This window comes from Nomascus leucogenys, chromosome 23 (assembly GCF_006542625.1).
Source record: "Nomascus leucogenys isolate Asia chromosome 23, Asia_NLE_v1, whole genome shotgun sequence".
Classification (NCBI taxonomy): domain Eukaryota; kingdom Metazoa; phylum Chordata; class Mammalia; order Primates; family Hylobatidae; genus Nomascus; species Nomascus leucogenys.
This window is the reverse complement of record NC_044403.1, coordinates 32,258,949-32,274,396: the sequence shown is the minus strand read 5'-3', so window position 1 is coordinate 32,274,396 and position 15,448 is coordinate 32,258,949. Positions and strand designations below refer to the sequence as shown.

The following is a 15,448-nucleotide window of genomic DNA, read 5'->3' as shown; positions in this document are numbered from 1 at the left end:
TTGTTTGCCTGAGCTTTTAAAGCATTTTTCTTCAAAAGCCTTGGGAAGTAGCATTGTTTACCCCGTTTCACTGTTTAGAAACCTGAAGCACAGAGGGTGGCTGTTTTAGCTGAGACAGAGACGAAAGCAGGAGCAGACTGTGTGTGGGAGAAAGTTTTGATGCTGAAGTTATTTTTTAAATTTTTGTTTATGCTGATTACAAATGTAATCCATGGTCTTTATGAAAAACAAACACAGAGTATAGTAATCTATCACATAAAAGTGGCAGGTTCTCATAATCCTATACCCCAGAGATAATCCATTATTAATAGTTTGGTATATATACTTCCGTCTCTTTTTTTTGATTCCTATAGAAATAGTTATGTGTCTGTATATACTATTTCTATTTTTTCACTTCTATAAACAGTTCCTGAGCATTTTTATACATATCTGTATATGTATACTTCTGTTTTCTAAAGGTCCTTGGCCAAGAGCTACTTTTTTTTTTTTTTTTTTTTTTTGAGACAAAGTCTCATTCTGTTACATAGGTTGGAGTGCAGTGCGCAATCTCGGCTCACTGCAACCTCTGCTCCCGGGCTCAAGCACTCCTCCCACCTCAGCCTCCCAAGCAGCTGGGACTACAGGTGTACACCACCACGCCCAGCTAATTTTTGTATTTTTTGTAGAGATGGGGTTTCACCATGTTGCCCAGGCTGGTCTCGAACTCCTGAGCTCAAGCAGTCTGCCTGCCCTGGCCTGTCAAAGTGCTGGGATTACAGGCATGAGCCACCACACCCACCAAAGAGCTGCTTTTAAAAAGATAATAAAAATTAAAAAAAAAAATTTTAGAGCTGAGGTCTTGGTATGTTGCCCAGGCTGGACTCACACTTCTGGGCTTAAACACACTCCAGCCAGCCTTCCAAGTAGCTGGAACTATAGGGGTGTACCACTGTGCCCCAAGCTGTTTTTGGTTTTGTTTTTAATCATACATGACTAAATAGCCCTGCAATTTTATTTATTTATTTATATTCATTTATTTATTTTTCAAGACGGAGTTTCGCTCTTGTCCCCCAGGCTGGAGTGCAATGGTGCAATCTCAGCTCACCACAACCTCCGCCTCCCGGGTTCAAGTGATTCTCCTGCCTCATCCTCCTGAGTAGCTGGGATTGCAGGCATGTGCCACCACGCCTGGCTAATTTTGTATTTTTAATAGAGATGGGGTTTCTCCATGTTGGTCAGGCTGGTCTTGAACTCCCGACCTCAGGTGATCCGCCCACCTTGGCCTCCCAAAGTGCTGAGATTACAGGCATGAGCCACCGCGCCTGGCCTTATTTTTATTTTTTTTAGAAACAAAGTCTCATTCTGTTGCCTAGGTTGGAGCGCAGTGGAGTGATCATAGCTCACTGTAGCCTTAAGCTCCTAAGCTCCAGCAATCCTCCCACCTTAGCCTCCTGAGTAGCGGGGACCACAGGCACATGCCACCACACCCGGCCAGCTTTTTTAAGTTTATATTGTCAACACAGGGTTTTGTCCAGTTTGCTACTTTGCCTGTGTGGTCTCTCGTGCATGACATCCTCATATCATCGTATCGGTTTTGACTAATTTAACTTATAGTGTTCGATCTGCAGAACTAAGGCTGAAAAGTAAAATATTACGTTTATAGGAAGGCTACTTCAATACCAGTTTTTGCTTCTTCAGGTCACCATTCTCCAAAAGACTATCCAGGCTGTAGGTGAATGTGAGCAGAATGAATCTTCAGCTTTCAAAGCAGGTAACAACCATATAACCTATTAGAAATTCTCATCAACGCAGAATTGAAAATCACAGTGCAGGCCGGGCACGGTGGCTCATGCCTGTAATCCCAGCACTTTGGGAGGCCGAGGTGGGTGGATCACCTGAGGTCAGGAGTTCGAGACCAGCCTGGCCAACATGGCGAAACCCCGTCTCTACATAAAATACAAAAAATTAGCTGGCGTGGTGGCAGGCACCTGTAATCCTAGCTATTTGGGAGGCTGAGGCAGGAGAATTGCTTGAACCTGGGAGGTGGAGGTTGCAGTGAGCTGAGATTGCGCCATTGCACAACAGAGCAAGACTCTGTCTCCAAAAACAAAAAAACAGCGCACACAATTGGAAATGTTTTCCTACTGTACAGTGATGATTGATGTTCATAATGATGCCTTTGGTGGTCTAATGTCTTAATGAGCTTCTTGAATCATCCAAGGAATTAAGTTTTGCTCAGTTCATTTTTTTTTTTTTTTTGAGATGGAGTTTTGCTCTTGTTGCCCAGGCTGGAGTGCAATGGCGCGATCCTGGCTCATTGCAGCCTCTGCCTCCCAGGTTCAAGCAATTCTCCTACCTCAGCCTCCCGAGTAACTGGGATTACAGGTATGCACCACCACGCCCCATTAATTTTGTATTTTTAGTAGAGAGGGGCTTTCTTCATGTTAGGCTGGTCTCGAACTCCCGACTTCAGGTGATCCGCCTGCCTCGGCCTCCCGAAGTGCTGGGATTACAGGCGTGAGCCCCTGCGCCCGGCCTGCTCAGTTCAATTTTTAGCGTTCCCTATTTTTAGAATAACCTTGTCTTTTAAAAACTGTGTGATATGTCATAACCAAAATGTTTAAGTTTTGTTTTTCTTATTCCTTATTCTGTTTGTTGATTGACTGATTGGTTGATTGAGACAGACAGGCTCTGTCACCTAGGCCGGAGTACAGTGGCGTGATCATGGTTTACTGTAACCTTGAGCTCCTGGACTCAAGTGACCCTCCCACCTCAACCTTCGGAGTAGCTGGGACGACAGGCATATGCCACCACACCTGGCTAATTTATTGTATTTTATTTTATTTTGTGTAGGGAGGGGTTCTCACTATGTCACTCAGGCTGGTTTTGAACTCCTGGCTTCAAGTGATTGTCCTGCTTTGGCCTCCCAAAGCACTGGGATTACAGGCATGAGCCGCAACACCTGGCCTTCTTCTGATCGAATAGGATTTACGAAGAAAATACACACAACTATTTTAGTGGTTGATTCTAAGGAAAATTTAGTGGTTGATTCTGCCAGAAGATGAATATGATTATTTAGGTGACATCCTGCAGAGTTCCCTTATAGAGATTCCTATTTGAAAAGTTAAGCACTGTAATTCTGATGTTTCCCTTTTTCTTCCGAACCCCTTCATTAGTGAGAACCCCTTCATTACCCTTACAGGTAAATGAATCTGAACTCCTCTGCGTGGGAAATGCTGATGTTTCAATAGCACACAGAAAAGCTGGGTAAAATCTTCTTGATGGATTTTGTTTTCTATTTTAGATCCTAAAATAAGCAAAAGAAGACCATTGAGAGAGAGAAAAGAAGGTTCTGAGCATTACCAAAGAGACATACAGACACTCATCCTACAGGTAAAGAATGTATTTTGGCAGACCAAGATGGCTTTTATCCACAAGTTTAGCTTTATATAACATACCCTCAGTATCATGTGATAAGTATCTCCTTGCACACAGGTTACATCTAAGCATCATGTGGTTTAGAAAATTGGGATTGTTCCTAATTTCTAAGAGCTTTTCTGTTTGAACATTCTAAAAGTGCTACTCTAAACCTTCAATTCAATATACTAAGCCCCATCCACCAAAACCATTACAAAGTGAGAATTCACTGGCCTAGGGATATGCAGGGATTGCAGAGGGAAGCTTGTCTATGCTGATAGATCAACATTTGATGGTATATTCATTTATTTAGTGCTTAGGTTCCAAAGTCTAGGAAAGTAATGAACTGTTCTCTTACCTCCTGGTTATGTGTCATTTGGAACCATGATTTTTCATCTAGTTGCACTATAGTTTCTGTCCTTACTGGGTTAAATCTCTGTTGATTTAAATGACAGTTTCTACCTTTGGCCAGTATCTCCATGTGGAGTCATGACAGCCAGACACAGAGAAGGAAATTACATTATAGTCATTTTGCTCTACTTTTTGAAACCAAAAACTAAGAAAAGAGTCATTTTGCTTCTGTGCAGGAAGAGTGTCTTAAAGGGAGACAGTCAAGGGAGAGAGTGAAAAGGCAGAAATCACAGGGTAGGGAAACTGGATTTTGTAGCTTTGTTTGTGTGATGGGGATGCTGGCTGTCGCTTGGACAAAGAATCTACTCTTCTATAACCTAACCCCATTTATAAGACATGAAGAGGAACTGGGCCGGGCATGGTAATGCCTGTAATCCCAGCACTTCGGGAGGCCAAGGCGAGTTGATTGCCGGAGCCCAAAACTTTGAGACCAGCCTGGACAACATAGTGAGACCCCATCTCTACAAAAAATAAAAATAAAATTAGCTGGGTGTGGTGGTACACACCTGTAGTCCTGGAGGCTGAGGCAGGGAGGACTGCTTGAGCCCAGGGGGTTGAGGCCGCAGTGAGCTATGATCACGCCCACTGCACTCCAGCCTGGGGGACAGAGCAAGACCTTGTCTTGAAACAAACAAGAGGATTAGTATTGAGATTTTTTTGTTTGTGTTTGTTTTTTAATTTTTCTGGAGAAAGGCACTTTTCCTAGAGATATGAAGTAAGTGGAAGCAGGGCTGGATTCCTCACGCCTTTTTGGCCTGTCTAGGTGGAAGCACTGCAGGCTCAGCTGGGAGAGCAGACCAAACTTTCTCGAGAACAAATTGAAGGGCTCATGGAGGACAGACGGATTCACCTTGAGGAAATGCAAGTTCAGCACCAGAGAAATCAGAACAAAATCAAAGAGCTAACCAAAAAGTGAGTGTCTAAGAAAGCTGTGCCTAATGGGTATTTTATTTTTCTGAGTGACTTAAAAGTTAACATTTTGTACTTGAACAACAGCGGGTCATAGAACTAAAGGGAGCCTTGAAAAAATTGTCTTCCTCAGAAACCCCTGCCTCTTTGCAGGTGAGTATCTCGCTTTTCCAGGCGTGCTGTTGAAGAGCTGATGAGTGTTTCACGTGCTCCTTTTAATCCACTGTGGTGTTTTAGCTTGCTTCTGGCAGCTAAGAAGTGTTCTTGGGCCGGGTGCAGTGGCTCACGCCTGTGATCGCTCATGCCTGGGCGACAGAGTGAGACCCTGTCTCAAAAAAAAAAAAAAAGTGTTCTTTTCTCCACGGATGTACTGTCTGACTCGGTGTAGTAGGCTCTTTTCTTTTGTTTGCCCCTTCGTGAATCTGGAAAACGTGAGTTTACATATCTGTACCAAGAAAACCGCACACTCAGTATTTTAATCAGAACTCTACCGGTGCTTTTATCTAGAGACGCGTTTCATTTTTGGCTTCTATGAAATTTTTGTCCCAAGAAAGGCAGGGTTATATTTTTTTCTAACAGATTGAGTTGGTGTAGCGTATTCTTGGTTATCAGAATACTCATATAGCTTTGGGATTTTGAACTGGTAAATATCTATGATGTGTGAAACAGCATGATACATACTGTACGATCTCAAGCCCATAAAATTGGATGTTATGTCTACACATACGCAGGACCTAGAACGTCCTGTAAACTTTACAGTTTACAAACTGTGAAGTGCTTCTGATTGTGGATGACTTTGTTCTTTGCTTCTTGTGTGTTTTAGTTTCCTATAATGCACATACTTTTAAAAAATGAAGGTTATTTTTTAAATCTGAAAAAATAAAAACAAAAAATGGCAAACTCTGTCCTCATTGTTTTTGTTCCTAACCTGCTCACCTTTGTTTACCTCTGCAGTCTGACTTTATCCCCACCATTTTACTAAACATGCCCTTTCTGGGGTTCTGGGGTCACCATTGACCTCTTAACTTTTTTTTTTTTTTTTTTTTTGAGACTAAGTCTCACTCTGTCACCCAGGCTGGGGTGCAGTGGCGTGATCCCGGCTCCCTGCAACCGCTGCCTCCCAGGTTCAAGCGATTCTCCTGCCTCAGCCTTCCAAGTAGCTGTGATTACAGGCGTGTGCCACCACGCCCAGCTAATTTTGTATATTTAGTAGAGACGGGGTTTCACCGTGTTAGCCAGGTTGATCTCGAACTCCCAGTCTCTGGTGGTCCACCCGCCTCAGCCTCCCAAAGTGCTGGGATTACGGGCATGAGCCACCGCGGCTGGCCTACTTCTTAACTTCTGAGACCAGTTATATCTCTGTTCAGTCCTTATCATACTTAGTACCTTCCTGCATGTTTGGCATCACTGATCAGCCCTCCTTGTAATTCATTTCCCTTGATTTCTGCAGCACCTGTCTTTCTTGGTTCTTCTACCTGTCTAACCCTTTCACCCTTTTGTCTGGTTCCAGTGGCCAGACCTATGCCGTAAGGACACCCTCAGTTGAAAGTGTTCGAGCATGTCAAATTTACCATTACTGAGACCGTGCTGTTGTTTCTCCCAACAAATGCTCCCATCCCCATCTCAAACCTACTTCTTTCTTTTTTTCATTTAGTTTCATGGTATCCCAAGCTTGAAACCATAGGATCATCTTCAACTCTTAACTTTCTTGTTCCTTAATTGCAAACCCTATGTGTTGTAAGCCTAAAAGCCCCCTCAAGTCCATTCTCTGCTCTCTGCTACAGGCAGTTCTACACGGAGCACAACATACACAAAAGCAAAGCTGTTTTTGATACTACAGAACTTGTGTTAACTCGTCAGAACTCCACGATTTAGTACTTCCTTGTCTTATTCCTAGGAATGGTCCATACTTATGCAGGCTATGTGTAAATATCCCCGTAGTCCTTCTAATCATATAACCTGAAATTAGCACTCAGGAAAATATCTCCTCTCTGATTTGTTTTGTTTTGTTTTGTTTTGTTTTCCAGTAAAGACAGGGTCTTACTCTGTTGCCCAGGAGTGCAGTGGTGTGATCATAGCTCATTGCAGCCTTGAACTCCTGGGCTCAAGCAATCCTCCTGCCTCAGCCTTCCAAGTTGCTAGGATTACAGGTGCATACCACCAAACCTGGTTTATTTTTATTATTTTTTGTAGAGATGGGGTCTCGCTATGTTGCCTAGGCTAGTCTCAAACTCCTGGTTTCAAGCAATCCTCTCACCTCAGCCTCCTGAAGCACTGAGATTACAGACATGAGCCACTGTGCCCAGCCTTGCACTCTCATTCTTAGTACGTTAATTCAAACTCTATTCCTTTGTTTACATTGTTCCTATTGCTGATCCTTTGTCTTCTTTTTTTTTTTGAGACGGAGTCTCGCTCTGTCACCCAGGCTGGAGGGCAGTGGCACAATCTCGGCTCACTGCAAGCTCCGCCTCCCGGGTTCACGCCATTCTCCTGCCTCAGCCTCCTGAGTAGCTGGGACTACAGGCGCCCGCCACCACGCCTGGCTAATTTTTTTTTTTTTTTTTTTTTTTTTTTGTATTTTTAGTAGAGACGGGGTTTCACCGTGTTAGCCAGGATGGTCTCGATCTCCTGACCTTGTGATCTGCCCACCTCGGCCTCCCAAAGTGCTGGGATTACAGGCGTGAGCCACTGTGCCTGGCGCTTTGTGTTCTTATAGTCTTCCTCACTACTATGAATTAGTTCCTCTATTAGGAATTATCAACTGCTTAAAAACACTGATAGTCTCCATTTACCTTACGATAAAGTCCTGATATCTTAGCATGAATTTTTAGGAACGTCATCATCTGACACCAGATAAACTTTCAGCCTCAGCTCCTCCCCTGTTGCTGTAGTTCGCCTTATGCATCAGCCAGACTAATTATAACAGCTCTTGTTTATGGGACATTCGTTAATGTGGCAGCACCTTCTGACACTTCCTTCTTAGTAGACACAGGGTTTCACCATGTTGGCCAGGCTGGTCTCGATCTCCCGACCTCAGGTAATCCGCCCACCTCAGCCTCCCAAAGTGCTGGGATTACAGGCGTGAGCCACTGTGCCCGGTCTGCTATGTTTCTTATACCATAGTATAATGTGTTTGCATTTGGCCAGTATTTCTCCACCTTCATTTTTATTTTTAGTATTTTTGCGCTTAACTATAGCATCTTGGCTTTTCATTGGGTTTTGTTTTTAAGGGACAGATATTTTAAAATTGTCACAGTAATTTGTAATTTTACATCTGTTTTCCAGAATGTCAGTAACCTTCCTTGTTTAGCATTATCTTCATATCTGAGCACATGATCAGTTCCTCCCATTAGATAGATCTTCCTAAGAAGGGCACGAAATCCAGGGCCATTAATGACTGCCCTTTGGGTATCACTTTCAAGCTACTTATATTTTAACAAGCCCAGGCCGGGCACAGTGGCTCACGTCTGTAATCCCAGCACTTTGGGAGGCCAAGGCGGGCGGATCACAAGGTCAGGAGATCGAGACCATCCTGGCTAACACGGTGAAACCCCGTCTCTACTAAAAATACAAAAAATTAGCCGGGCGAGGTGGCGGGCGCCTGTAGTCCCAGCTACTCGGGAGGCTGAGGCAGGAGAATGGCGTGAACCCCGGGGGGCAGAGCCTGCAGTGAGCCGAGATCGCGCCACGCACTCCAGCTTGGGCGATAGCGAGACTCTCTCTCAAAGAAAAAAAAAAAAAGCCCATTCTTTCCCAGTTTGAGATAGAGAACATAATGTAAGACAGAATAAAATAACCCATTGAAAGTGAGAGAGATCCTTGTGGTAACTGAATCAGTCTCTCTCTCTTTATATACACGCACACATACCTGACTGTGTATATTCATCGCACACATACCTGACTGTATGTATTCATCTTGTGACATTTACTGTACTGTGTGCTTGGCACTCTGCTGTCATTTTCCTCTTATCTGTGTACTCTGTTACTCATGAACATAAGTGGATCTGACATTATTTGTTCAGTAGAAAACGATAGTGATTGCTTCATGGTATTTAATACCCTTGCAAGCAGCTCGATCATTCAGTATAGCATTTTTCTAGGTGGTAATGTTAAACTGATGAGTTGCTAACTTCCAGGGATATTGTTTTTTAAAGATAGAGACATTGTCTATTCCTAAATTTCAGGAAATAGTCATCAAGAATCTGTTAACTGCCTGTGTATGTCCAGTAGTTAGTATTATCCTTGACAATCTCATGGCATTGGGGCAAAAATAATAAATAAGGTATATGCTTTCACTCAGGCTGGGAAAAAGGGCATGTTGACGGTTAAAATATGACAGATGAGCAAGTGTTAAATTATAAGACAAGGGGACATTAACACTGGGAAGGAATTTCAGAGAATGGAGGAATTAAAATAGGCTAAAGTTGTTGAAAATAACTTCATACAGGAAGCTGAATTTTAAAAAAGTAGGCCAGGTGCAGTGGTTCACACTTGTAATCCCACTATTTTGGGAGGCTGGGACGAGAGGATTGTATGAGCCCAGGAGTTCCAGACCAGACCAGACCAGCCTAGGGAACACAGGAAGACCCTGTCTCCACACACACACACACAAGTTTTTAATGAGCTGGCAGATGCCCTGGGAGGTGGTCCCAGCTGCTTGGGAGGCTGAGACAGAAGGACTGCTTGAGCCCAGAAGCTCAGGGCTGCTATGAGCTGTGATTGTGCCTCTGCACTCCAACCTAGGTGACAGAGCAAGACCCTGTCTTAAAAAAAAAAAAAAAAAGTTCTTTTTAAAATAAAGGATAAGATTTTGATATAGGCAGTTCTACATGGAGCACAGCATACACAAAAGCAAAGCTGTTTTTGATACTGTAGAATTTGTATTAACTTGTCAGAACACCATGATTTAGTTCTTCCTCGTCTTATTCCTAGGAATGGTCCATACTTATGCAGGCTATGTGTAAATATCCCTGTAGTCCTTCTAATTATACAACCTGAAGTTAGCAATCAGGAAAGTACCTGTAAAGACCAGTCTATGAACCAGTGAGCATGGGTAGATACATTATACTTTGCTCAGTAAAACATGTAAGATTGCCAGTGATCAGATTTTTAAAACTGCTAATAATTTGCAAAATTTATATATCACACCATTTTAAAAGAACCACTCTCTTCCATTTTGGAATAATCCTTGCTTTCAGGTGTGCTGTGTGTGTGCATCCTCATGTCTGCATTTATACTTTCTTTCCTAGTCTTCACCACACCCAAGAACTGCTCTATGAGAGCACCAAAGATTTTCTGCAACTCAGATCTGAAAACCAAAATAAAGAGAAGTCATGGATGCTTGAAAAAGATAATTTGATGTCAAAGATTAAGCAATATAGGGTGCAGCGTAAGAAGAAAGAAGACAAAATTGGAAAAGTGTTGCCCGTTACGCATGAGAGTCATCGTGCTCAAAGTGAATATATTAAGGTAACGTCCTTATGTCTTAAAGAAGTTATTTATTTCTCTGGAAGAGTTGAAGGAATTCCAAAGAACCTACGATTTGTAATGTAAGATCCATTCAATCCAGGAAGCTCTGGTAGCAGCTGCCTCAAGAACTAGGTTTCAAAGAGCAGCTGATCATTATAGTGTTTGGGGATTTAAAATATTAGACTTGCTGATTCATTCATTCATTCATTCAACAAATATTTATTGCACTCCTGGCCGGGCGCGGTGGCTCACACCTGTAATCCCAGCACTTTGGGAGGCCTAGGTGGGCAAATCACGAGGTCAGGAGTTCAAGACCAGCCTGGCCAACATGGTGAAACCTCATCTCTACTAAAAATACAAAAAAAAAAAATTAGCTGGGTGAGATGGTGGGTGCCTGTAATCCCAGCTACTTGGGAGGCTGAGGCAGGAGAATTGCTTGAACCCGGGAGGCAGAAGTTGCAGTCAGCCGAGACCGTGCCACTGCACTCCAGCCCCGATGACAGTGCGAGACTGTGTCTCAAACAAACAAAAAAACCCCAAAAAACACAAATATTTATTGCACTCCTACTACAGGTTAGGCCCTAGAGTTACAGTAATTAAACAAGGTCTGCCCTCATGGCGTTTACATTTTAATGGGTGAGAAAAAACAGAAACATTAACAAATAACTAAGAAAATTATAGATTAGGCCAGAAGCGATGGCTCACACCTGTAATCCCAGCACTTTGGGAGGCCAAGGCGGGCGGATCACCTGAGGTCAGGAGTTCGAGACCAGCCTGACCAACATGGTGAAACCCTATCTCTACTAAAAATAAAAAAATTAGTGGGGCGTGGTGGTGGGCACCTGTAATCCCAGCTTCTCGGGAGGCTGAGGCAGGAGAATCACCTGAACCCGGGAGGCGGAAGTTGCAGTGAGCTGAGATCATGCCATTGCACTCCAGCCTGGGCGACAGAGTGGGACTCCATCTCAAAAAAAAAAAAAAAGGACTTTGGGAGGCGGAGGTGGGCGGATCACAAGGTCAGGAGTTCGAGACCAGCCTTGCCAGCACAGTGGAACCCTGTCTCTACTAAAAATATAAAAAAATAGCCACGCATGGTGGCGGACACCTGTAATCCCAGCTACTTGGGAGGCTGAGGCAGGAGAATTGCTTGAACCTGGGAGGCAGAGGTTGCAGTGAGCCAAGATCACGCCACTGCACTCCAGCCCAGTGACAGAGCAAGGACTCCGTCTCAGAAAAAAAAAAAAAGAAAATTATAGATTATAAAAATGCAGTATTAAGGGAATAAAAGAATTACATGAAGATTATATGTAGTTGCTGGAAGTCTATTGTATGAATAGAAGGAATGCACAGGGACACTCTCTTATATCTAGTGTTTTTGCTGAGACCTGAAAAATGGGACTAAGCCATACAGACCTTGAGGAAGAACATTCCTGGCAGAGGGAAAAGCAAGTTTATAGGCCCTGGAGTATGTTCAAGGAAATGGAAGGCTGTCATCATGGTTGTAGAGGAATAGATAAGGAGGAAGTGGTGTGCTCTTAAAGAAGCCAGCGTTGGCAGCAGCCAGTCGTGGAGGGCCTTGTGCATCATGTACGGAGTGTGAACTTAGCTCTCAATAGTGTTATGTATTTGAAGGGTTGTGTGAAAGAAACATGATCTGATTTGGGTTTTTTTTTTTTTTTTTTTTTTTTTTGAGACGGAGTCTCGCTCTGTCGCCCAGGCTGGAGTGCAGTGGCGCAATCTCGGCTCACTGCAAGCCCCGCCTCCCGGGTTCACGCCATTCTCCTGCCTCAGCCTCCCGAGTAACTGGGACTACAGCCGCCCGCCACCACGCCCGGCTAATTTTTTGTATTTTTAGTAGAGACGGGGTTTCACCGTGTTAGCCAGGATGGTCTCGATCTCCTGACCTCGTGATCCGCCCGCCTTGGCCTCCCAAAGTGCTGGGATAACAGGCGTGAGCCACCGCGCCCGGCCTGATTTGGGTTTTTAAAAGATCATTTTAACTGCTCAATAGAGCATGTATAATAAGTGTTGTTGTTAATATTTCTTCCTTTTTAAAGAAGAACTTTAGAAATGTAGCCCAAAGCATATATTGTAATGTCTTCCTTGGGACAGCTTCTGAGCTCCATTATCTCACTCTTCCCAGAGCCAAAAGTATTTGTTTTAATTTTTGCTGTGTACACTTTAGAAAAAGGGCTTAAGAGACTGGTCTAGAAGTAGGAAATTTTCAGATGTTCCTCAAAGTTCCTTGTCATCTGGTTCCTTAACTCATTTTGTACCTCTGGAAATCCCTTCTTTTCTTTCTTTCTTTGCCTAAGTGCTACTTGAATTACCTGAATTGTAGAACTGAGTGTTAATGTTTTTTGTCCCTTTGACTTGTAGTCCCTAAAAGATAAGTTAGTACAAGAGAAAAAGCTGTCCAATATGTACCAAGAGCAGTGCATTTCCTTAGAAGAAGAACTTGCCCGAATTCGTGAGGAAGAGGGAATGAGGAGAGAGATCTTCAAGGTATGAAATTATCTGCCACTTAAAATGGAGTAGGAAGTGCGGATGGCTTGGGAAAATGCTTTCCTCACCTTCATAAATGCCTTCCCATTCCCCGTATTTAGGATCGCACTGACAAGATGGGGAAGCGTTTACAGGTAATGACAAAACGCTATGAGGCATTGGAGCATCGACGCATCTTGGAAGTAGAAGGCTTTAAGACAGATACTAAGGTTCTCCGACAGAAACTGAAAGACTTGGAGCAAATGTTGTATAAGGTAATTGCTGGTCCTGAATTGCCACAAGGGAGAGAAGAGGTGTAAGTGAGGGAACATGGTCACGAGGGCTCCTCAAAAGAAGGATGTGCTGTTTCGCTGCTGGTAGACACTAACAGATCACCATCTTTAAGCTTCCCTGAAAATTAGTTCAAGAACATGCTAGAGGGAAAATAAAAAGACCCTGAAATCATTGAATGACTGCATCATTAGTACTTCGATGTAAGCTAAACTTAACAGAAATTGTCATCCTTCCTAATTCAAGAAGTAGATTAAAGAATCGTGTCTCGGTGAAACCCCGTCTCTACTAAAAATACAAAAAAGTTAGCCGGGCGTGGTGGCTGGCGCCTGTAGTCCCAGCTACTCGGAGAGGCTGAGGCAGGAGAATGGCGTGAACCCGGGAGGCGGAGCTTGCAGTGAGCCGAGATTGCGCCACTGCACTCCAGCCTGGGCGACAGAGCGAGACTCCGTCTCAAAAAATAAAAATAAAAAATAATAAAAAAAAAATCGTGTCTGTTTTACGTTGGGGAAAGTGAGTAATTGAGTGATAGGGTAATTTTTTCCAGCAGATACAGTTCTTTAGAATACAAGTTGCCTCAAGAGCCTTCTTAATGAGATTTAGCCAGTTAGCCTGTGTTCCAAACAAGGTTGGTTACAGAAAAGAGGAGACGCCTGCTTTCATTCTTTGACAAATTTACCAGCAGCGTTGCTTATCCTGGCCTTACTCCTCTTTCTTTTTTTTTTTTTTGAGGCGGAGTCTTGCTCTGTCGCCCAGGCTGGAGTGCAGTGGCGCAATCTCGGCTCACTGCAAGCTCCGCCTCCCGGGTTCACGCCATTCTCCTGCCTCAGCCTCCCGAGTAGCTGGGACTACAGGCGCCCGCCACCACGCCTGGCTAATTTTTTGTATTTTTAGTAGAGACGGGGTTTCACCGTGGTCTCGATCTCCTGACCTCGTGATGCACCCACCTCGGCCTCCCAAAGTGCTGGGATTACAAGCGTGAGCCACCGCACCCGGCCTCCTCTTTCATTGTTCATTGATCTCTATCTCAAGGCTCCTTTATTGTATGGGATGGATTTTCATGAGATTTCTGCCTTAATTCTACATTTTCCTTCTTTGATTAGCCACTGAACAAACTAAGGATGGAATTTATCCTATGTACTCAAAATCTCACAAAAAGGAGCTAGCATAGCTGTGTCTTTTTGACTGATATCTCTCCCCTGGCATACGCCATCATCACTTCTTCCTTTTTTTCAAATCCCTAGGCAACAGTTAATGCCCGGGCAAACCAAGATCTTGCCCTTCTGTGTGAGGTCCGTGACAGCAATAGACGGGCACATAAGATACAAGGAGAACTGAAGAATCTTAAGTCGAAAGTGTTTGGTCTGGAGAATGAACTTAGACTCTGCTGATGTCTACTTTTGGAAATGGCCCCCATTTAGAAGAGGTGTGCTTCTTGAAACCTGAGGACCGTCTGCTGCCGGAAAATGCAAACTTGAGTTGACTAGAGTGGTGGTATTCATTATTGTAAAACGGTGAAGAATCGGGGACCACTAGGAAAGCTTTTCTTGTGTACTCAGCTTGCTTTATCATTTTTGCTGTCCTTTTAACATTTGCGGTGAGTGGGGGCCTGGTCCTGAATGACTTGGAGGCTTTCATTATTTATCCTGTCTGTATCGACAGGTTTTTGTTTTTTTAGGAGGCAGTGATGATGAAAACTTAGGAAGAAGGTATTTTGCAATAAGCTTGGCTGAGTGTCCATGGGAAGAACACTTTCCCTAAAGAGAGAAGCACTCACAGAGGCTGCCTTTCTCCTGAGCTCTGGAGAAAGCAGCACATCACAACTTGTCACATTGAAATAGGCGCTCATTCTGCTATTTCACCTTCCGTCAGGAGCAGAGCCTGGATTACGTTTTTGGGCAATTTCATGGTGTTTCACCAGAGGGCGCTAAAGACTCAAACAAAATGTCCATCTGGACAAATTAAGGAGACACTTTGGCAAGGGGATGAAACTGAGATGATGCTTGTATGGAAAGTTTGATATTTTTGTCAGTAACATGGCTTTCGAAAAATGATGTATACATTTTAAATTAACTATTTTCAATAAAATATTTCATTCAAAAGATTTTCTTTGAGTTTTCTGTAACTTCTCAATACTAATGCTTCGTTAATGACTCACGCTGCTCAGTTTACTTTCTTGTTCCATGGCCTCTGCAGTTTTGTGCAAGTGTACAAGGTTTTTTGGGGGTTTTTTGAGACAGAATTTCACTCTTGTCACCCAGGCTGGAGTACAGTGGCGTGATCTTGGTCCACTGCAGCCTCTGCCTCCCGGGTTGAAGTGATTCTCTTGCCTCAGCCTCCCAAGTAGCTGGAATTACAGGCGCCCACCACCACGCTCAGCTAATTTTTGTGTTTTTGTTTTTTGTTTTTTGTTTTAGTAGAGACGGGGTTTCACCATGTTGGCCAGGCTGGTCTTGAACTCCTGACCTCAGGTGATCCGCCTGCCTCG

At 43.6% G+C, this 15,448-nt stretch overlaps 1 protein-coding gene across 2 annotated transcripts in view; it reads left to right on the top strand.

Annotated features, from left to right (window-relative positions):
- Positions 1–15,065, top strand: part of CCDC77 (coiled-coil domain containing 77) — a 41,100-nt gene extending 26,035 nt beyond the window's left edge. For both annotated transcript variants that reach the window (XM_030805011.1, XM_003273669.3), the window contains 7 exons: positions 1,678–1,750; positions 3,284–3,372; positions 4,571–4,719; positions 9,966–10,185; positions 12,565–12,690; positions 12,792–12,944; positions 14,205–15,065. In XM_030805011.1, coding sequence (XP_030660871.1) covers positions 1,678–1,750; positions 3,284–3,372; positions 4,571–4,719; positions 9,966–10,185; positions 12,565–12,690; positions 12,792–12,944; positions 14,205–14,351 — 957 coding nt within the window. In that variant the 3' untranslated portion in view covers positions 14,352–15,065. The remainder of the gene's footprint in view (positions 1–1,677; positions 1,751–3,283; positions 3,373–4,570; positions 4,720–9,965; positions 10,186–12,564; positions 12,691–12,791; positions 12,945–14,204) is intronic.
- The last annotated feature ends 383 nt before the right edge of the window (positions 15,066–15,448 follow it).